Genomic DNA, 21,781 nt, shown 5'->3' with positions numbered 1-21,781 from the left:
AGTACACAGGCCATGGTCACAAAATATTTGTATATTATATTCTTTTGACTGTTTCAGATTTTTTTTTCAAATGTAATTTGCTCCTGTGCCATGTACAATGTCAAAAAGTTTGACTTGTATAAGTCTTGGGGCACAACCGAACTATTAAATTAGGCTTGGAGGATCTATATTTTCTTCTTCTTTTGACCTAATACACTTAAAAGGACACAGAAACAGGAGAGTTCCGCTGGAATAAGTCAGGAACACAATATAATAACATTAAACTAAGGCTTGAGGGAACGTGAGAGAAGAAGAGAACAAAAACGGGTTCCTGCTGATGGAGACGTTGATACTAACTGTCTCTCCTCCATTATTTATCAGACGTCTGTGCCGTAAGTAGGTTAAACTTTTCGAGACGAGGCAGCAGGGACAAGGACGAGAAAAATGGCAATATTCCAGTTAATGCGTAGAGACGTAAAAATAGCAATGGTCAGCAGAAACAGAAGGCTGACAAAAGGCAAACATTGTGACAGTGTGTGCCGAAGGTGAAAAGGAAAATATACAGCGTTCACTTCACACAGGTTGACTTCACACATGAATTGTGTATATGCGTCTATTTAAAGATATATCCATAGCACACCATGTTCCTCTGGGCTTGTGTACAGTACATTGAATATGTGTGTATGTGTGACTTGCTGGTGCTAATTCCCATGTTAACATGTTTTAGAGATCAGAGTGGCAAATCCCAGATGCAAAAAGTGAAACTCAAGGCTTAAGCTTTCACAAATTCATTTTTTATTTTTGATAGTAATTAGTATTACGTAACAGTTCAGTATTTGCGATACATTTTCAACATAGCATTTCCCAACATTTCTTAATCTACTTTTCAGATTTAATTGTGTAATGTTTTTCACAACGACACATGCACAGTGGTTATTGTGCAGAATGGGAACCAGTTACTTCTGGTTTCGGCCCATTTCTCATTCTTCAGTAATCGTTACAGAGTATGCTACATTTGATCAATACAAAATGACCTACATTTCAGAAAGTTACAGCTTTAGTTTATCCTGGAAGCTAAATTGGACCAATAAAAACAACAAAACACCCAAATCTGACCAGCCAAGCATATCAAAAAGGCAACGACTAACTGGGGCTATGCTATACAAAAATGAGGACAGGAAATTTGGGTCTGTGGGCCAAAAGACAAAAACAGCCAGCAGTCTATAACCCCATTACTGTACTGGCGATAACGTGGCTAAAAACATGACACAGTTATTGTTGTGTGTGTGTGTGTCTGTGTGATTTTTGTGATGAAACACTTGGCCTGTTGTGTAAGGTCAAACAACCCTGCTGTCTAACCTGAAACAAGTCAGGTCTCATCAAATGGCTGTTTCTAACATTGATTCTGCTTAAAAAATGATTTTTTTTCTCTCCATTTTTCACGTCATGGTAAGTTAGAATAAAAAAAAAAAAATCTGTAGACACAGAGAAAAGTTCAAGTCCCTCATGGCTGTACACAACAAACAATGCGCTTTATGTTTCTGTCGCTGTCGACCTCACCGAACTGGGAAATGTCGGGGAATCCCGACGTGTCACAGCTCTCCTATTGTTTTAAGATATGCAGCTTGGCCTTCCTATCTTTATCCGAGGGCCCTCCCCTTTTCCTCTCCTACCTGCTGCAAAGTCTCCATTCGTGTCATTTAGCATTCAGATAATTCATCATGAAGAATGAATTCATTCTTTTGCCCAAAGTGAAGAAATCCAAACGGAACATTCCCATGAGTCTCTGCAGCTTTTCCTCTTCTTCCTTTTTCTGACACCTACCTCAGGAAATCTTGTGTCACCAGCCTGTGCGTGTGTGTTCATGTGTGTGACACTACCACACGTGTGAGGTTGTGCAAGTGTTCCCCTTTGCGTATGAGTGGCAGTCATTAAGAATGACCGTCCTTCTCCAAAATATCATGCAGGCTTCCTCTTTTCACTTTGTTCCTCAAACGTAACCATAATAGAGTCGGAATTTTTATTCCTCAACGTAACCATAATAGAGTCGGAATTTTTATTCCTCATTGAAAATACTCTTTTCAAGTGAGAGGTTCTCCGAGGTGAGAAAAACATACACCGGGGACTTGCTGTGGATTCGACTCTCTTTATGTTCAAGTCGGTGTCGTCCGTGCAAGATGGAGGCAGAGAAAGGAGAAGAAAAAAAAAGCCGTTGAATTATTAACAATACAGGCACATGCCTCGCTTGCTTCCTTTTTTTTTTTCTTCTTCTCATGGCCTACATAGCGAGCAGCCGATGCAGGCTCCCGAATAATCCTATTGACATCCAGCGTGTCTGCTTTTTTCCGGGAGTTTATGTCTCTCGCTTGATGATAAGAACGTGGAATATAAATGAAAGTATCAACAGACGTACACAAATCACTGTGCTGATTATTCCGTTTGTCTGCATAACAACTTTGGAGATTTTATATGTCCTACCTCCAACGAGTGGAAGGAAACGACAGCATGAACGATTAGAATGATGGAACACCTCCATTCCAATCTTTACTGCTTGCCGGCGTTCAGTCTATCTGTATTTCTCGCAACCATCTCGCCCCCCCCACCCCTCTTTCCTCATTTCCCGGCTGTCGCTGCATCTCTCCATACCTCACCATAACGAGTCTTCGTGAGGGACAGTAGCCTTTTAGTAGAAAGAGGAGTTAATAGCTTTGATGATGGCTGCAGATAATGTCTTTAGGCTAATGGCTTTAGCCGTGGCTGATGATAACCATGAAATAGCAGCATACATGACGGATGGCTTACTGCTTTCACGTGTGTGTTGTGGATGGAGAAAAGATCTCGGAAGGTCCATCCATCCAACCATCTGTCCGTCTGTCCATCCGTCGGCCTGTCCATCCATACATACAAGAATCCGATACAAAGAATCCTTCACACTCACATTCACAGTGGAAAGTGAACCTACATGGAAGTCAAGCAAATGAAAACATCATGTATAAAATCGTTTTTAAAAAGGACACAATAGGACAGGAAAAGTCTAGGGTGTTTACACAGGCGCCATCCTGCCCTTAGTAGTAACTAAAAAGCAAGGAAATTGCCAGGTTGACTTTGTTCCCCATTCCATGGCGGCACAGTTCACACAAAAACAGCGGCACAGGAAAAAGGCAAATGGGCGAGTGGCTGAATTGTCGAAAGCCGATGTTGCTCTCTTGCACACTAGTCGAGTATATTCTAAAAAAGGAAATAGATTTTTTTCTCATTTGTCTCGTGTGGCCTTTTGTCAGAGGTGCCAAAAAGCTAATGTTAATGAAACAAAACATCTAAACTAGCTTCATCATTTGATAATACTGTTACTATTAGAAATATCTGCTTTCCACATTTCATTTTAATCGAGATCAATTTAATAGAAAATAGCTTGATGAATTTCGAAGAGAATAAAAAGGAGAATTCAAATTGTGTGACTTGATGGAGATTATAACGCGGACCTCCTATCATCAATCAAAATTGTGACACTATCATTTTTGGTTGGCAAAACATTGCAGTATTATTATGATACTTCCAGGCTCGACTGACTCACTCTGCGGTGACAAGTATGATAAGCCCAAAGAAATGGCTCCATTTCTGGAAGCAAGATTTATCTTCAAAGCTCCACAGCATATGAACATCTATTTATTCTACTCAGTCACAGCCCATTGCGAACCCAAGTCAAGGATCATTGCCTTCAAATCTTAAGCACCTCGATAACTTCAGCTACTCTCATCTCTTGTAATTGAAATAACGAGCATCTTTTTGGGGGGGGGGGGGATTTTTAAAAAAATGTCAACATAGCTCCAAGGTTACATCAAAAGCCGGCGAGACCAACACGATTAGCCAAATTGCACCTCTGTAGGAAGGTCACGCAATGGCAGGAGGAAGAGGAGCTGGAGCGATGAAGAGTTAAGTGTCCCGTCGAGGCAGAGCAACCATAGAGACGACCATTACGGTGACATACAGTCATTAGCCAGCTCAGCTCTTTGCAGCTTTTAGTATTGGCTTGGCATTAATACCATACTTGTCATTCAGCAAGGATGACATCCTTATGAGCTATGCGTCACATATATAGTCCGCCATGTAGCAGCCGTGACATCATTAGCCCACTCACTCCTGCATTAAACCGCACTCAATCTTTGCTAAGAAGGCAGCCCCGATTCCTCCATCCCGAACACTCCATCACACCTCAACGTCGCTGATCATAATTCAACTGCGCTCGAAATCATTTCTGGCTCCGTCTTATCTCCACCCCCGCTTTGCTGCGTCTTATTTCGGGCCTGTCGTACTCTGCGTTTGAAAACAACAAGGAAGTGAGGGGGAAGATATGAAACATTTTGCTTGAGGGTTGTAAACACTCCGATATGGGAATTTGGTTGTCATGCACAATGAGCAGAGCTTTTATTTTAGCAATTTATTTTACTTGCTCATATTTAGTGATTAAAACACACAATGTGGGTTTGCAAATGTCTTATTTAGAAAAAAAACACACACAAATCTGCTTTCATTAGAAATCACAATCAGAAGTAATTAAAATATTTTGGTTGTCATGCACAATGAGCAGTGCTTTGATTGACATTATGTGTTACATTTTTTTTCTCTCCAATGATTATTCAATTGATTTTATTTGCTAATATTTAGTGATTAAAACACACAATGTGTGTTTGCAAATGTCTTATTTAAAAAAAAAACACAAATCTGCTTTCATAAAGAACTATAGAAATCACAATCAGAAGAAATTAAAATATAATACCGTAATTTTCGGACTATAAGTCGCACCGGAGTATAAGTCGCACCAGCCATAAAATGCCCCAAAAAGTGAAAAAAAACATATATATGTATATAAGTCGCTCCTGAGTATAAGTCGCCCCCCCAACCCAAACTATGAAAAAAAACGCGACTTATAGTCCGAAAATTACGGTGATATTTTCTTAAAAACTGTCTCTAAACAAGAACTCAATTAAAATACAAGCCGATTCATTTGACGTTAATTTTGCCACCTCAGAATTTCCTTGCTAGCATGTGACCACCAGTTGCTGAGTCCTTGTTTGGCATGCTACTTCACAGAGTAAGACATTTCCTCTGGACCACCTTTTTAATTTTGTCCAACTTACTCTGTGCGTCTGTCTGTCCATCTGTCCTCCTAATCCACATGCAACTACTCACCCGCTTCCTAATTCCCTGATCGCATTCGGGCTTCTCAGCTGCACTAGACAGAGAGGCCATTTAGTTGGTGTGTGCATCTAAAACGCTCCTTCTGCATCCATTTTGAGAGGCGAGGTGTGTTCAAGCGTGAAGGCTAGCTGTCAGTCCGGATTACGTTCAGTTGCTGGGCACTGAGTGTGTGTCGTGGAACACAGTGGCGATGCTGTTTATGAACAGATTAAAAGGACGTTTTTTTTTTTTTCATTAATCACGCCATTGCCGTGTTAATGACGTGTGACGCACGTTACCTTGCGAGATTTAAAATTGGGTATTGTAAGCAGTCACGCTTTACTCATCGGACCACAGACACAGCCATGAAGACACACACATGTTGCTGCCATCCTCACACTTCAACTTTTTCTCGTTTTGCAGTTCCGCTGCTCTCGCATGACCCGAGGTAACCCTCGCAGGAGGATTGTATGCTGCATCTGCCTCATATATTTGCGAGAAAGAGTTTTTTGCATTTTGTCCAAGCCACCATTTATGTTTTATTGCACCAAAAAAAAATCTGCTGCAACTACTACTGTTCATTTCCAAATTTCAAAATACATCTGATTGTGGGAGCTTGAAAGAAATGCCAGAGTGTTATGAAAGTACAGTGGAAGTTGACAGCGGGTCATAACTGAGAAGCGAAGGAGGCCGACACGAGGCTGGTGTGTAAACATTGCCACAGAGCTGCGGTGGCGGGCTTCTCACACCAGCCACTTCCTCAAGCTTCTCACGCTATGAGGCTCACTGTGCTGTCAGGATCACTCTGTGTGCAGACGAGCGTGTGTCTCTTGATGAGGGGTGCTCATGTTTTGAGAAGGATAAGCCATATGGTTTGGGATTCCTGCTCAACATACAGTTCTAGTTAAGGAATAAGTGATGAAAAAAAAAATACACTATATATAGGTACATATGGAAAGAAATAAGGAAAAATTTATGTTTTTATCAACTACTTGGTCATGTAAATAATTGATTAAAAAAAATAAATGAAAAATGTCTAGAAGCACACGCACACACACTTGTGTACAATAATTGTTTGTCCAATTTTTTAAATTCAATTGTTTTTTTGGAAAGCAGTCCAGGAAGTCGGATCAAATTGATTCACCTTCCTGAGTTGTTTTGCACAAAAACATGGGTCAAATTAATTATTATTAAGTTTCCTAAGTGCAATTTTTGACCCAAATTGCGTTGTTTTTTCAACCCAGCAATTTTTAGGGCGTATAAAATGAATGTCATTTGGACATTTAAAAACCTGTCCTCTACTGTCCTCTAGTGGTTACTTCTGATTACAGCCGTGTTACGTCACTTGATTTTAGAGACCCCCCCCCCCTTCAGTTTAGTGTCCTTTATTTTGTAACTCAGAAAGGTGGTGTAAGCCAATCGAGGCGTCAATGTCCCCTTCCAATTGATGAGAAATGATGATGGCTGTAGATTGTGTCCAAGACAATGTATATTTTATTTTTAGAGCCATTTGTATATTTTATTTTTAGAGCCATTTTGAAGCCATAGGATAGCATGACTGCTGCAAGCTTCAGCTACCTGTCACTATGTCAATAGGTAAGTTAACAAGTCCCCTTTCAACAGGTGAACAATTATGTTGTCTGCAGATTGTGTCTAAGAATTTAATTTTATTTTATTTTTAGAGCCATAGCAATAGCATGATGGCTGCTTCTTGATAGAATGCTTCAGTACTTCAAGAAGCTTCAGCTGGCTGTCACTATGTCAATAGGTAAGTTAACAATCAGCTCATATTACAAAAAGCAAGAAAGTACACACAATACGTTATTATTTTTTATTATCAGTAAACGGTCTATATTTATTTGACTGTTGAAATTTGTGCCGTACAAGGGTTGTAACAAAATGGTGAGAGATGTATACAAAGACTGTAGACAGCAGAAGAATTGACACTTACAGTTGTCTGTTTGTTTGAAAATGTTTCTTATCTAATGTACCGTGGACTTTGATTTGAAATGCCTGACTGTACATGTTTATCTATGATATGTAAACTTGCACTTGAACCTATGGAAGCTCATTACAGACAATGTTGTGTTGTATTTTTAGGACATAAAAACAAAGGTTATATCATATACTGTGTATATATTTACAATTCATGTTTAACCATTTTCTGCTAGGACTTTACTTACAATATTATATTTAAATTTGTTACTCCCAGTCATTTGCTTATAAGACATGGGAATCAATTTGATGATCAATCAATCTGATGAAAGCGTTTTGGTTGTATGTATAGAATATGTTGGACATATTAAGATGAAATTAAAACACCAAATAGATAACAGTTATTAAAATCCTTTGATTAATATCCTGTCATACTCATGATGACATGATAAACACACATCACAAATTAGTTCTGGTCAAGATTAAAACATTTCTTGTCATGAATAAGCTTCCATAGAATTCATTTTGCATGACCAAATCATAAATTTCGCCCTTAATTATTCAATAGTAGTATAGTGTAAACATTTGTTAGCCATAACAAAGGTAAATATCAGACACTTTTTTTTTTTTCCTGCCACATTCAAGACAGCGATGACAGTGAATGTTAGCACTAGGTCAAATATTTATTTTACGGGTTGAAATGCCGGATGGGGAAATGAAATCTAAAACAGCAATCATCGCAGATTTGAAGCAATGTCTCTCAATAAATAAACCATATAGGTGAGACCCAAATTAATTTAAATAAATAGATAAATAAATATGTACAATGAAGAAATGAAGGGACAGCCTTCTTGAAATATAGAAGCAGAGCAACTAAAAACATGCATCGTCCGCCCCTGTACAGTCCACGTATGAGGCAAAGCAGCAACGCATGGTGCTGCAGATTCATTTGGCACAACCTAACACTGACTTTTACTCAGCCAGTCCTTCCAGTTGGCAGTAAGCACGTCGGATGACACATTACAAGCAAAAAAAAAAAAAAAAAAAAAGTAGCCGTGTGGCTCACTGTCAGGCATCTTAAATCTCCTTGTAATATCAAACCAATGCTATAAAAATAAATATTCCCTTTGAAATGCTTTGATTTTCGAGGAGCAATATTTTTCAGTCCGACAAATTACCAGATGCCTTTTTATGGTTTTCCTGCATTACCAACTTGTTGCATTGCAGCGGTTTTTCACAGATTCTTTTGAGGGGCTTTGAATTGTTTGCAAAATTCTTCCTTCATTCTACTCCCAGTTGAATTTCAATTTCAAACTAAACCTAAAATTAAGAGAGTTATATTTTGTTTATTTAAAACAACCACATAAAGTCCACCAACTTAAAGAGGATGTCAACCTCTTTTTTTTTTTTGGTAATATGTTCCGTGTAGCCCAACTAATTGAAACACCGTGTTCTCAATCATGTTTAATTTGTAGAATATGAATTAAAAAGACAAACTCCACCAGTTTTTGTCTAATCACAGCTCGGCAGTTTTCTGAAGCTAAGCCGTGATTGGTTGTGACCTGAGACCTGTCAACCGTGATGTCATTTTCACTCGACAGCAAGTGGCTTTTATAACGTATTCAAATAGTATACATATTTAGTTTTTTGAGAGCAGACTGGAACTAATCTATTTTGGGAATTCATTGTGTGTTCACTCTTTGGTTGTGGTTTATCTGAACTCGGTCATTGACAATTTTTGACTCCAAGCTATAACATAAAAGGCATCTGTAAATTTGTCTTTAACTCTGGTTAAGCTAATTTACTCCATTTGTGAGTTTCAATGTTGTTTTATTCTCTTGACCTTGACTAGTTCTTGATATTTTCATGGATATGCCTTAAGAGCATGTCGTCTTAAAATTTGTCGGGTAATTTGTGAGTGAGCCCGCTGACAGAACAGCACCCCAAATCAAAAAATCCTCCTCGACGGAGTTAATAAATACTGTATTGAAATCCCCTGACTTTACGTAAAGTTATCTGACCCTGCGGAGGGGGGGGGGGGTGTCCACAATTCATGTTCACCTCTTGAAACACACACTTGCAAATAGAAAGACTAAACCATCAATGTATTTCAACCACAATTTGAAGTGAAGTTCCAAAATTCAACATCCCTCCACTCCGGAAATACTTGAAATCGACCCTTTTGTCATCCGACTGAAACATTTCAAGGCAGCCAACAGCCTTGCGAGCGTGAAACCTTTCAAGGCAAAAAGCACTTAACCGTCAGTAAAATTTCTCCAGCAAAAAAGTTAAACTCTTTCTTCACTGCTTCTCCGACTCACTTTTAAAGACACAAAAGCGATAGTGTACAACAGCGTCTCATCTCCAACTAGAATTTCACCGTCTTGCGAAAAAGAAAAAGTGAGGAAATGCGAAAGCAAGTCCGACAAAAATGACAAACGATGTAAACAGTTGTTTTTGCAAATGTTTCATGAAAAAAAGAGGTGGTGGTATCCCCCCCCCTGAAAAAAAAAAAAGGAACCTATGGAATCATGACACACACATCACACGCACAAAGAGGGAGGAAAAAAGAGAAGTTCCATCCGAGACGTCGGATTTCATCACCGGCTGGTTTGTGTCGGAACACTGAAGCTTGGAGGGAAAAAAAATGACTATTTTACATAGTGATGAAAAAAAATCGGTTAGTACTCATGGTCTTGTTTCGCTGACCACATACACTGTGTGAGTGTGGTTAAAGTGTATAATAAGCACGTGTGAGTTCCACCAAAACAGGAACGCAAAAAGTCAGTATTTGTGTTTTTCTAATACCACTTTGTCACAGCTGCATCCAAGTTTATTGTCTGAAACCTCCTTCCAAAAAGAAATTGATGGCCAGACAAGACGTCATAGCAAGCCGCGGGATCTCCTTCGCCCGACGAACCCCATCCGCTCGTGGAGCGCCCGCTTGTCTTCCCCTCCTCTCAGTCCTCCTGCCAAAACTCAACGGGGTGTGGAAGAAGATGGGCCGGGTGGGGTGGAGGTGCCAGGAGATGAGGAGCAATGTTCTGTATCCTGGCTGGCATTTGACGAGAGTGAGGAAGAGTAACGAGGCGGAAGGTGGAAGTATTGCGGTTGGTTGCCCAGGGTGGGGTGGTGGTTTTTATTCGATAACCATGCAGCGCGGCAGGTGTTGAGAGTAGTAATTGAAGAGCTCGGCGGTGGCTCCCGGGCAGTTGGTCAGCTCCAGCTCCTCCAGATCCTGCAGCTGAATGAGGCCCGATAGGCCGGTGGTGGTCAGTAGGGGGCAACCTAGAGGAGGGACACTCATTGGTTTAAATCTGACATTTGCCAGCTCACTTGTTTTGTTAAGATGCACATTTTTGCTTATTAAAGTAGGCAAAAAGTAGTGCTTTGCCGCAATCACCTTTTTTGGGGTATCAATTACGAACAAATGTTCTCTATTCGTGGTGGAGTTCAGTTTCGGTCCCTGGTGACTAGTGGAAGTTTCGTTTATAATCAGCAGGAATAGTTTTTTTATTGCTTAAAGGTGGCCGCTAGGTGGCGGTGTGGGTACGGTGTTTTCAGCAGTGGTCATTGCATGCCATTCATAAATTCCAAACGTCATATGGGACCACCACGAAGTGATGACGCAGCCATGTATATGATCCATCATCCAAACCGACAGCTCATTCATAATTCGCAGAAATATCTGATCATATTCAAACCGGAACTCCGAACAAAGCATACCTGCTAGAGAGAGTAGACGAAGGCTCCTCATTCCAAACAAATGCTGCAGACCAAAATCCTGCACCTGAGTACGTCACACACAAAAATTGCATGAAATAATGAACAGTTACTCAAAGTTTGTGTGTATATTTTGTTACCTGACAACACCAGCGCAGATAGAGGCTCCGCAATGATGACATTGTGGACAAATAGCCCAGACCTGTGTCGGTGATCCGTACACACCTAAAAAGAAAGCACATTCCAATTCAGTTTATGATGCCCAAAAGATGAAATCAAATAAAAAAAATTGTGGTCAGATTTTGTGGTTCAATCTGCTCAAAATTCTCAGCTAGGAAAAGAACCCAGAATTCCGTTGTGTTTGAAGACTCCAAATGTGAGCGTGAATGGTCGTTTGTCTACAATTAGCCGGTGAACAGCCCAAGCGTGCATGAGGCCTCTCACCCAAAGTCCGATTGTATCGGCTTCAGCTCACCCGTGGCCCGAATGAGGTCAAGCCGTATAGAAATGGGACGGATGGTCGGATGTTTACAACTTGCAGTTTTGCTCTCCCTTTTGTTCACACCGAATTGCCAGATAATGTTCCATAAATGTTCGATTTATCCACGGAATGTACATTTGATGAGTCGAGCGTTTTTCAGCGGGGCTCAGCAGAATAGCCACGGCACCAGTACAAAGCTCTGCTCTCACTGGGATATTTTGCCCTTCAACCGCTTCCCGGCTCCAGCGCTGTGTGTTATAATGACAAGAATCTGTAGGGACTATTGTGGTGTTATATTGTCCTCTTTGTGTGCGTGCGTGCGTGTGTCTACTATCTACTGGAAGTATGAGTTAGTCACTCAATTATAAAAGGCCATTGGGCCGGACATAATGCATAATAGCTTCGACATATATTAAGTAGTCACCCATGTAAACAAAATAAAACGAGGAATGGGAAAGCTTTTACTATTTCAATTCGAGTAAATACACATTAAATAAACAAAGAAATGTAGTAAAGTAGCAAAGTAAAATGGGTGGTTTCCTTGAAGTAAATATTTTTGGCACCGCTGAGCTGAAGAAAAAAAAAAACCCCGTTGTTCAATAAATGTCCGCCTACTTGCATGTCACATGGAACAAAAAAAAAAAAACTTTATTCAAGAAATGCCGATTATTACAGTGGGACGATGAAGAAGTGTTTGCGATGTATCGTGATTTTTTTTAAAAATCTTATTTATTGGCTAATCACCCAGGGATATGAAAATAGCACACCTGCATCACAACCACAACGTTTTGTCGTTGGATCTAGACTACCGTTCAAAAGTTTGGGGTCACAAAATTGTTTGGGTGACCCCAAACTTTTGAACGGTAGTGTATATATTTATTTAGATAATTATTTATAGATTATATATAGAATCTTCTGTGTAAAAAATCTTATAATATATATGTATACTTATATTCGTAGATTATATATAATCTTATACAAATATAAGATATAATTTATAATATTTATTTCATAATATTTTATTATAATAATATTTACACTACCGTTCAAATGTTTTGGGTCACCCAAACAATTTTGTGACCCCAAACCTTTGAACGGTAGTGTAACTAATCAATTCAAGTCAAATATGTCGTTTGATAGAAATCTTTTTTCGTCATGACAAATCACACACACTGACCTGTCAAGGACTAGTTCCTCCAATTTATGCAAGTCACAGGCAATGTACTCCAGGGCCATGTCGGTGATTCGGGGACACCATGACAAGTCCAAGCTGCGGAGCTTCCGCAGGTTCTCCGCCACTAGCTCCACACCGTCGTCGGTGATTTTGGAGCAGCCGGAAAGGCTGAGTGCCGTCAAGTTGGGAAGGCTGTGCACCATATTTACCACGCCGTGATTGGTGATCTCCCAACACGAGTGAAGCCGCAGAGTGTGGGTGGTGTAGCCCTACACAAGCGAGGAGAAGCTGGTTAGATCCTGCGATAGAAATGATTATGGGAGAATTTGGGGGTGTCGATTTTCAACCCCACCTGTTTGGCAGTGAAGTAGGCCATGGCTGTGTCAGTCACATGATAGGCCTGCAGGCTCAGCTCCGATAAATTGGGTAGGAGCTGCGAGATGGCAGCGATGGCGTCATCCGCGACATTGATGCAGTCGCTGACACTGAGCGATGTTAAGCGGGCGTTTAGACTGGACCACAGGCCGGCTTCCGTGAAGTCGTTGCATCCTGACAGCTCCAGATGCATCAGACCCTGCATCTGCTCCAACATCACCTGCAATACAATATAATTGTGCAACGTTTGCATGGGATGGAATATCAAAGTGAAACAGCATTTTTTTTAAAAATGCTGTAAATATACCGTATTTTCCGGACTATAAGGCGCACCTAAAATTTTCTCAAAAGCCGATGGTGCGCCTTATAGTCCGGTGCGCCTCATATATGGACCAAATTCCTAAATTGAAACTGGCCCGAAGCATTGTGTCATGAAATCAATCATAAGTGCCCCGGTGAAGACTATGAATCATGAATCAAAAAGACTATGGATCATTATTTTGTGATTATGAAGTCATTTGTTACGTCTGAAGTTGAAATAAAAAAGATAAAATGGAGAATGATTTGATTTGGATTAAAAATCTGACATGATGCATTAATAGTGCGCCTTATAGTCCGGTGCGCCTTATATAAGCACAAAGTTTTAAAATGGGCCATTCATTGAAGGTGCGCCTTATAGTCCGGTGCGCCTTATAGTCCGGAAAATACGGTACTCGGTTGGTGTTAGTGTCTGTTTAAGGCACGATCAATCGGTAATGCAAAAACAGCAAAGTCCATGTACGCTATGTAAACTGTAGATCATGCAGGCAACAGTTCCAGCGTTCACCATGGCAACCATCCACTCATCCCAGAATAGCCTAGCAGCTATGAAAAGCCATGTGTGAAAGATTCAGAAGCTTCTGTTCATGGCAATGGAATGATTGTATTATTATGTCAGTTTGTGCTAGCTTGTTATTTGGACTAGCTAATAGCATTAATTGCAGGTATTGTTTTTGCCACATACCGCTAATGTATTATTTCTGAGAAATGCACTGATTTGTTCTGGACAAATCAATAAAAGTATTAATTTGGGACATTTTGATGTCAAGGAAGTACGCCGAAGTGACTTGAGTAATTTCATTTGGACTAATTAGTGCTTTGCTGCCATGTTGTGGAATCTTTTAGCAACTATGTTGAAGTGAGGGGAGGAGTTCCTTGCACAATCTTGTGACATTTATGGACAAAACTTTTGGGGCTGCCAATTGATTGATTTTAAAACACTGTACATCGTCTTTTCAAATCAGGTTCAAAGACAAATTGTGAATGACTCACCTCTAACCCCGCGTCGGTGATGGTGGACCTCTTGAGGCTGACTGAACGTACACCCTTCTTGGAGAGGGGGTAGTTATCAATGAACTCGCAAATGTCCAGGTCTGACACCCCCACTAAGCAAAAAGACTGGAATCCACGTAGGGCGAAGGCCTGAAGACTGACAAACTCCTTGTCTCCGTTGGGCAAGAGGGTATAAAGCTCCTTGGCGTGCAATATGGGTGTGACGCCTTCCCAGAACTTGGGCTGGTACAGCACCTTACGCCATGTCTTGCATACCTGCGCCAGCACGCACTTTTCAGCCGTGGTGAAGTACCAGAGTAGTCGATTTAACAGCTTCTCATCCAAGACAAGCTGGCGCTCCAGCAGGATGGGTTTGGGTAGAGTGAGCGGGGGCAGTTGGCGTAGGGCCGACTTGAGACCTACGAGCTGCTTCCCGGGTTCCAGGTCGCAACCGAGAATGGAGGCCGCCGAATGCGCCATGACCGTGTTGTCCAAGTGGTGGTGGTGGTGGTAGGGATGGGAGGATGGTGGAGGAGGCAGTATGGAGGGAACCGAGGAGGACTGGCACAGGCGGTTCTTGGCAGCAGGGGTGCCCTTGGTGATACTGGCACTGCCCAGACCGTTGGGCTGGCTGGGGGGCAGCTTCACCATGCCGTTGCGAGTCACGCAGGGAGACTTCAGCTCACTGGGGGTGGACATGTTCAACATTGGGAACCTGAGGAGAAAGGCACAGATGCAATATTAAAATCAGACAAAACGAGAATAGCACCTAGTAGGGAAGTTTTGGTTGTTGGTCACAATCAGTGATTTTATTTATTTATTTATTTATTTATTTATTTATTTATTTATTTATTTATTTATTTATTTATTTATTTATTTATTTATTTATTTATTTATTTATTTATTTATTTATTTATTTATTTATTTATTTATTTATTTATTTATTATTTTATAAGTTTTTGTGTTTTTCAGCCTCAGTTGACTCCTTTTCAATTTTTATTTCATCCCAGGGTTATTATAAAAATCGCCCTCATCAAAATCCGACTTTTCCTATTCAACAATATGTGACACACTAAACCTTTCGAGATTACACCTCATGGAACTGAATATCATCAACACTGATTTATTCCAAATATCTTCACACTTAGTTTGCATATGTTTCTGAGCGTGTGATGGATGCCATGTTAACATGACAACACCTGAGAGTGTTAAATGAGCCATGGCCTCATCTTGCCTGTTGTCTCTGACGCCGCCCGCCACTGTGTCAGCAACAGCAGCAACAGCAGCAGCAGCAGCAGGCTCCAACCCATCAGTTATGTAAGAGCCAAGCTTTAGGGCTTCACACACAGCTGCATCACTCAGCCCACAATAACCGAGTGTGCATAAACACATGCTACTTGTACATGCTAAGTTCACGCTTCCTTAACATGAGCCCTTTTTGACCTTTTAAGAAATCTCTTAGCAGATGGAGCCTTGCTCTATCTCAGCTGCAGCATCACCAGGTTCCTCCATTACATAATATAATTGTTTCTGCTAGACCGGCTATGTAAAAAAAAAAAAAAAAAAAAGTCATGAACTGCGATCCCAAATTTCACATTATGAAAATAGCTATAATTCAATATACACCTAAAAAAAAAAAAGCTTTATTATTTAAATTGGTGTGCTTCATAAATTAATTCATTTTTATTCAATTTAATACTAAATTTAGTCTAAGAATGTCGAAAGTAGCTTTTCAGCATGCCGGCCTCTGACAAAAAAAAAAAAAAACTTTGGCTACGTTGCACTTTAGAATGAGGCAACAGGTTTGTCTCCCCTGATGAATCACTCTGGCCGCGCTCGACACTATCGCCGTGTTTATCCCATCGAGTACGGAGTTACCTAAACAACTCTTCCTTTCCAGCTCAGTGGCACTGCCAGTGATGTGTGCTTGCTTGGTTCGCTGCAAAAGGGTCTCAGTCAGTTAAGAGGAGAAGTCAACCCAGGCTGTGAAGTGGAACTGTATGAATAACTCATTTTCCATCTCGCTTCCATGATTCAGCCAGCCAAATTCAGCACCTCTACAATCAACATTTCTGTCCGCGTTATTCATCGAGCGCCAAGATCTAATCATCATGATTCCTTTTTAATCGGATCCAGAGTCAGAGAATCCTAAATTTGGGTCGTGACGTAAACTGGGAATAGAAAAACATTGTACTGTAGGTCAGTCCTCATTGTTTTTCACGCCGTCCATGGAACTCTTAAATATTTGGAATTTGGAAATCGCCCCCTATCACCAACGATTTCTCATCTCAGTCTGACTGTACAGTCTCGGCAAATTGTAAACAAACATATGATTGGGTTTCCCCTCTGTAAAACACAGCCATCTATTAAATCTTATATTCCTACTGCGCTCCATTCATCTGTGTAGAGCGATAATATAAAAGGTGTAAAAATACGTGATGGCCAGTAATGAACCGAGCTGACGAAAATGTGCGAAGCTTGTGTAGTTATACAAAGTCAATAGAGTCACTCTCACAGCAGCCTCTCTGCTTGTGTAATCACATTAAAAATACAGTCAACAATGATGGAGCCTTGATGCACTGCATTTGAAGAAAACATTTACAGTTGACGCAATTGGATTTGAAATCATTCCCTGAATCCTAAACAACTTTAGCCGTGATGGAATAAAAATAGGAATACATTTGGAAGTGCATATTTCGTTTTGCTGCTAAGAAGCTTGACTTCCTTCCTGCAGCAGGAACATGCCATAATGCTCATTGATCCACCCGAAAGGGGATACTGGACATGAAGCAACACATGCTTGCTAATCTTCTTTCTTATAGGCCAGAAACCATTGATTGAAAATCAAATTCAAAGTATCCTGTATCACAAATAGACATTATACTTTGACAATACCGTAATTTTCGGGCTATTAGTCGCGTTTCTTTTCATAGTTTGGGTGGGAGGGCGACTTATATTCAGGAGTGACTTATATACATATATATGTTTATTTTTTTTTTCACTTTTTTGGGCATTTGATGGCTGGTGCGACTTATACTCCGGTGCGACTTATAGTCCGAAAATTACGGTATATAGTATTCTTCACTGATAAATTGTGTTTTATCAATATTGGATCTCCACTTGTAGATAATTCAGTGATTTGTAAAAATATCAAATAAATTGCATGGAAAATGTATCGCAGCCAATTTAGTGTAGGTGGCTTGAAAGAATTTGCATTACCAAGCGGGCACAGGAGGAGGACATTAATTCGACAGTGGCTACACACTACTTTGTTGATGTCAACAAAAGCTGATTAGACCTTTTTGACTGCAGCTAGCCTTTAATGCAAAGTTACTCTTGTTGACTCGTCCTCCAGGCTTTAATGAGGGATTTAGAAGGATTTAGACTTGATGAGTGGATGTAATGCTGATAATGCTATTCAAGTGCATCCCTCGACATGGACAGGCATGGTCTATCCATCACTTCTTCTACGGATTGTTCAATACTGTAAATGACTGTAAATATCCAACATGTTGTTTCTTAGCTACTCGAGTGAAAAACAGAGCCAACCACTGAATATGGATGCTTTCCCCAAAAACAATCAATTCAAACTGGAAAGCACATTGCACAAAATGACAACCAAACGCAGTTACGTCACTCACAGACGCTGACGTCACTGTGTTGGTTAATAAGCCGCAGCTCGATGCGGGCTGATCACCTTCGTCTCCCCGAGACGCACAAAGAGGCTGGATCACCTAGTACCGTGCACCGAACTGTCCCCGTTCCGTTCCCTAGACCCTTGCGCGCTCTTATTCATCTTAGGGGGGGAGCGGGAGGACCGCAGTGTGGAGCGTGGATGATGCTGCTGCTGCTGCTGCTATCAGCAAGCGCAGCTTCACCCATCACGGCCGCACGCACGCGCGCGCGCACGCACAGCCGCCACTGTGCATCCGTATCCCCCGCTTACCTCTCAGATGACTATTCATCCAGTCGTCTTTTAATCCATTTTCCGCACGATGACGTTTCTCCTGGTAAATCGGCGAAACAAATGATGATCAGGAGGCCGCCCTGCCCGCTATTTCCTATCGCGAGGCCAGCAATGCACCCACGGATCCCATAGACACGACGGAGGAGCAGCCGGCTGGTTCCGAATATGAAGCGCATTCACACGCAGGTGGAGAAGCGATGAGAATCCTTTTTTGAAGGTGAACGACGGGGGCGCGTGTGTTGTGTTTTCGATCGTCCTCCGGCACAACACTAGCAGCGCTCGCGTAATTTCTCCCCCAAACACACGCACGCATGCACATGCACGCACACGCGCAGAGCGGCACGGCTCCGTGTCATTTAAAGAGATAGGATGGGGCAGTTGTGGCTGGCCAGAGCCTCTCCCTCTCCTGCTTCTTATGTAACCCGAGAAGCAGCTTCTGGTGAGTGCAGACACTTGAAAAGTGCCAATGAAATACAGGTAAGATCTCACGGGACCTGTGGGGAAACCTGTGGGTGCAGATGTTCTGCGTCTGAATTGGCTTATGCCGCTTCAAGATAAGAAGATGGCACCACACTACCATTTTTATTGTGTTTAAAAGTCCAAAACAGGAAGTAAATGACATGACTCATAACCTCTTTCAGGATTGAAAGTTTACATTGAAAATCAATTTACAGCTGAAGTGGCTTTTTAATAGGCCTGACCAATGGATTCAAAGCAAGGCAATAAAAATCTTTATTTTTGCTACGCGGTGTTGGAGAATACAGAGATGCATTGACAAATAAAAAGAAAGGAAAACAGGAAGTAGTGCACAAAAATGCTAACTCACATCACCTCCTTGATCATGGAGGTAAGCAAACAAACCCACGCAGAAAATGACAATCCCTAACCTCATAATGATCCGAAATAATCGCACTTTTAGGATTGCATTTGAAAATATTCAAGTATGATGTCCTTTTTGGCAATACAGTTGACGCAAATCCTTATAAAATCCTATAAAGACGACCTTTTCCAATATCATCAAAAAGAATCATCCTTAAAGCAAAGTGTGTTTATACAGGGCCGCATCCTGGCCTTCTTATAAATCTGTCCCTGTGTCCTTTTATGGGCATCACCTTGTTGAGGAAGTGATGCCACAGTTCACCCTCCTCTGCTTGTTTATCTATCTGCATTTTCTCTTTCTCTCCTTCATCCTCCTTCTTCCCTCCCCTTTGGTTTTCTCTCCGAGTCCAAGACGAGGGCTAAGAGGGAGCTGCGAGTTTCTATTTATAGAACGCTACCCGCCCCGCTCAGCCTCCCACCCTCTTCGACACAAAGAGATACACCCACGCAGACTTGCACAAAGCACCCATGGAATGGACAAAACACACACACACACCGAAACAGCAAGTGAATTCATGCATTCACAGTGTAAATACAGAAGCGCAGTGTGCACTCTTGATGTAACGCAGGCAGAAAATGTCAAGTGCAACGCAAAGCCAAATAAAAAGCCGGCATACGCTCCACGTAGCTCACGTACTATGGCATCAATAATGCAGGGATTTGGGGAGGAGGAAAGGGAACACTCCCTGTAATGGATATGGGGGCGGAGTCTTGTGTGCACTAGATATTACTGATGCTGTGGGCATCAATCTGTTTACAAAGTCACATTGTGTCCCTTTTGGTGACAGGAAGCACAAATCATTCCATTTAATGAATACTTTTAGTTTGACGACAAGGGTAAGCAAGGGTAAGAATGGGACAAAACGGTGTGAAATGGTAACACAATGCTGTTGATTCAGGAAAGTGATTTACTCTAGCCCTTAAATACATTTTTTCAGGCAAGGAATAAATTGCAGAACTTCATTAGGGGGAAAATGCATGGAAGAATACTTGTATCAGTATGACCAGGCTGCAAGGAATGCTGAGCGTGCAAGATGAATCACATGATATGCTAAATACTTGTTTTGACAACATGAGGGTATGAAATGAAATGCCACAGGTAAGATTCCTCAGGTCCCGCCAGCAACAACAACTTCTCTTTCCTCATTGATACCCAGCTGGAGGGAGGAAAGATCCGCAAGAACACAAACCCTTCCCCAAATACATGTGCGTTGAAACATTTTGACAGCTGCTCTAATTTGATCAAATTGTATGTCATTTAGTCATTTGCATGTAACTTTTATTTGCTGTTCACAAACATGCTTGTTTACCTTCCTTTAGGCAATTGTATCTGCAAAGTCACATCTTCAATCAACAGTGATTATTACTCCTTCAAGTCATAGGATTTAATTTACACTACCGTTCAAAAGTTTGGGTTCACAAAATTGTTTGGGTGACCCCAAACTTTTGAACGGTAGTGTAAATATTATTATAATAAAATATTATGAATTAAATCTTATAAATTATATCTTATATTTGTATAAGATTATATATATTCTATGAATATAAGTATACATATATATTATAAGATTTTTTACACAGATGATTATATACATAATCTATAAATAATTATCTAAATAAATATATACACTACCGTTCAAAAGTTTGGGGTCACCCAAACAATTTTGTGACCCCAAACTTTTGAACGGTAGTGTACGTGTGCAAAAAGGGACGCAAATATCTTTGCCTAAGCAACCAGATCAGAAATGTGTCCTGCTGCACATGTAAAATGACATTTTAGGCGTTCCGAGAGGTCATTTATTGATGTGCACTACCTTGTTGTACATGGTCTCCCTCTAGTGGTTCATAAAAGAATTACTGAATTAAATGTTCATAACGTGCAAGTTATAGTAGCTTTCTCGGCGTGCATCATGTACGCGCAGAATGAATGTTATGTTGCATTAGAATGTGCAACGTGACCTTCGCTGATTGCGCGATGACCCTCCAACTTAACCTTTGATTTGCATGTCAGACACTAAATGCTCGTTCTGTTGTCAGCATGCATCTCATGGCAGAGGCGGTGACATCATACTGGAAAGTGATAGACTACATCACGATGCTAAAAGCTTCGGGTTGAATAGGATGTCATCCCACGGAGATGAAGAGCGCATTTTGTATCACAACGCTCTCTCTCCGGCATGCAAAATGTCTCATTTGAATCATGATTCAAACTGCACAAAGATGAATGAATGAATGAAAAGTGATACACTGGCACATGTGCACTCATAGGAAGAGCACGCACTGCGGTGAAGATGACTCAGCCACTAGGGTTGCCATGGAAACACACCCTCTTTGCAATCAGTCTCTAAGTAACTGTGCCGTTGCTGAGGACTGGAATTGTATGTGTGCGCATGTGACACGTTCGGCTATGAATACCGTTAGGTCTACTGATACAGACCAAAGAGATAGTCCATTCATATATCTATGGGCGTGTGTATATATATATATATATATATACATATATATAAATATATTGCCATCTCATATATTAGTATAGTATATTGGTATGGGCAGGTCAGTCTTGCAGAATTAATATCAAGGGTTCAGAAAACTGCATGTTGAAGAAAAATGAATTTGGTTAGATATACTGAAAAAAAAAAAACATTAAATAAATTAAAGTATTCCATACACCTAATGTTGTGTCATTTAAAAAAACAACAACATACATTTGTAAAGGACATTTTTAGAATATGGCAGAAAACCACACAAGCATGAGGAGAACATGCAAAAGCCACACAGG

At 40.8% G+C, this 21,781-nt stretch overlaps 1 protein-coding gene across 1 annotated transcript; it reads right to left on the bottom strand.

The window, feature by feature from the left end:
- Positions 1-7,473: 7,473 nt before the first annotated feature.
- fbxl16 (F-box and leucine-rich repeat protein 16) lies at positions 7,474-18,424 on the bottom strand. The gene is made up of 7 exons (XM_061304292.1): positions 18,103-18,424; positions 14,157-14,871; positions 12,823-13,065; positions 12,474-12,739; positions 10,956-11,040; positions 10,819-10,882; positions 7,474-10,380 (listed from the first exon to the last, which is right to left on the bottom strand). Exons 2-7 carry the CDS (start codon positions 14,862-14,864, stop codon positions 10,232-10,234), a joined length of 1,515 nt encoding a protein of 504 aa, XP_061160276.1. The 5' UTR covers positions 14,865-14,871; positions 18,103-18,424; the 3' UTR covers positions 7,474-10,231.
- Between the last annotated feature and the right edge of the window lie 3,357 nt (positions 18,425-21,781).

The sequence above is a fragment of the Syngnathus typhle genome, linkage group LG17 (assembly GCF_033458585.1).
Source record: "Syngnathus typhle isolate RoL2023-S1 ecotype Sweden linkage group LG17, RoL_Styp_1.0, whole genome shotgun sequence".
NCBI lineage: Eukaryota > Metazoa > Chordata > Actinopteri > Syngnathiformes > Syngnathidae > Syngnathus > Syngnathus typhle.
Note: the sequence above shows the minus strand (reverse complement) of the source record. Positions and strands in the feature narration are given on the sequence as shown.

Excerpts from the sequence above, each read along its gene's own strand:
- fbxl16 (XM_061304292.1), bottom strand. The coding sequence starts at position 14,864 with ATGTTGAACATGTCCACCCCCAGTGAGCTGAAGTCTCCCTGCGTGACT. Across the intron at positions 12,740-12,822 it reads CCTACTTCACTGCCAAACAG|GGCTACACCACCCACACTCT; the intron begins GTGGGGTTGAAA and ends TCGCTTGTGTAG. Across the intron at positions 10,883-10,955 it reads ATCTGCGCTGGTGTTGTCAG|GTGCAGGATTTTGGTCTGCA; the intron begins GTAACAAAATAT and ends TGACGTACTCAG.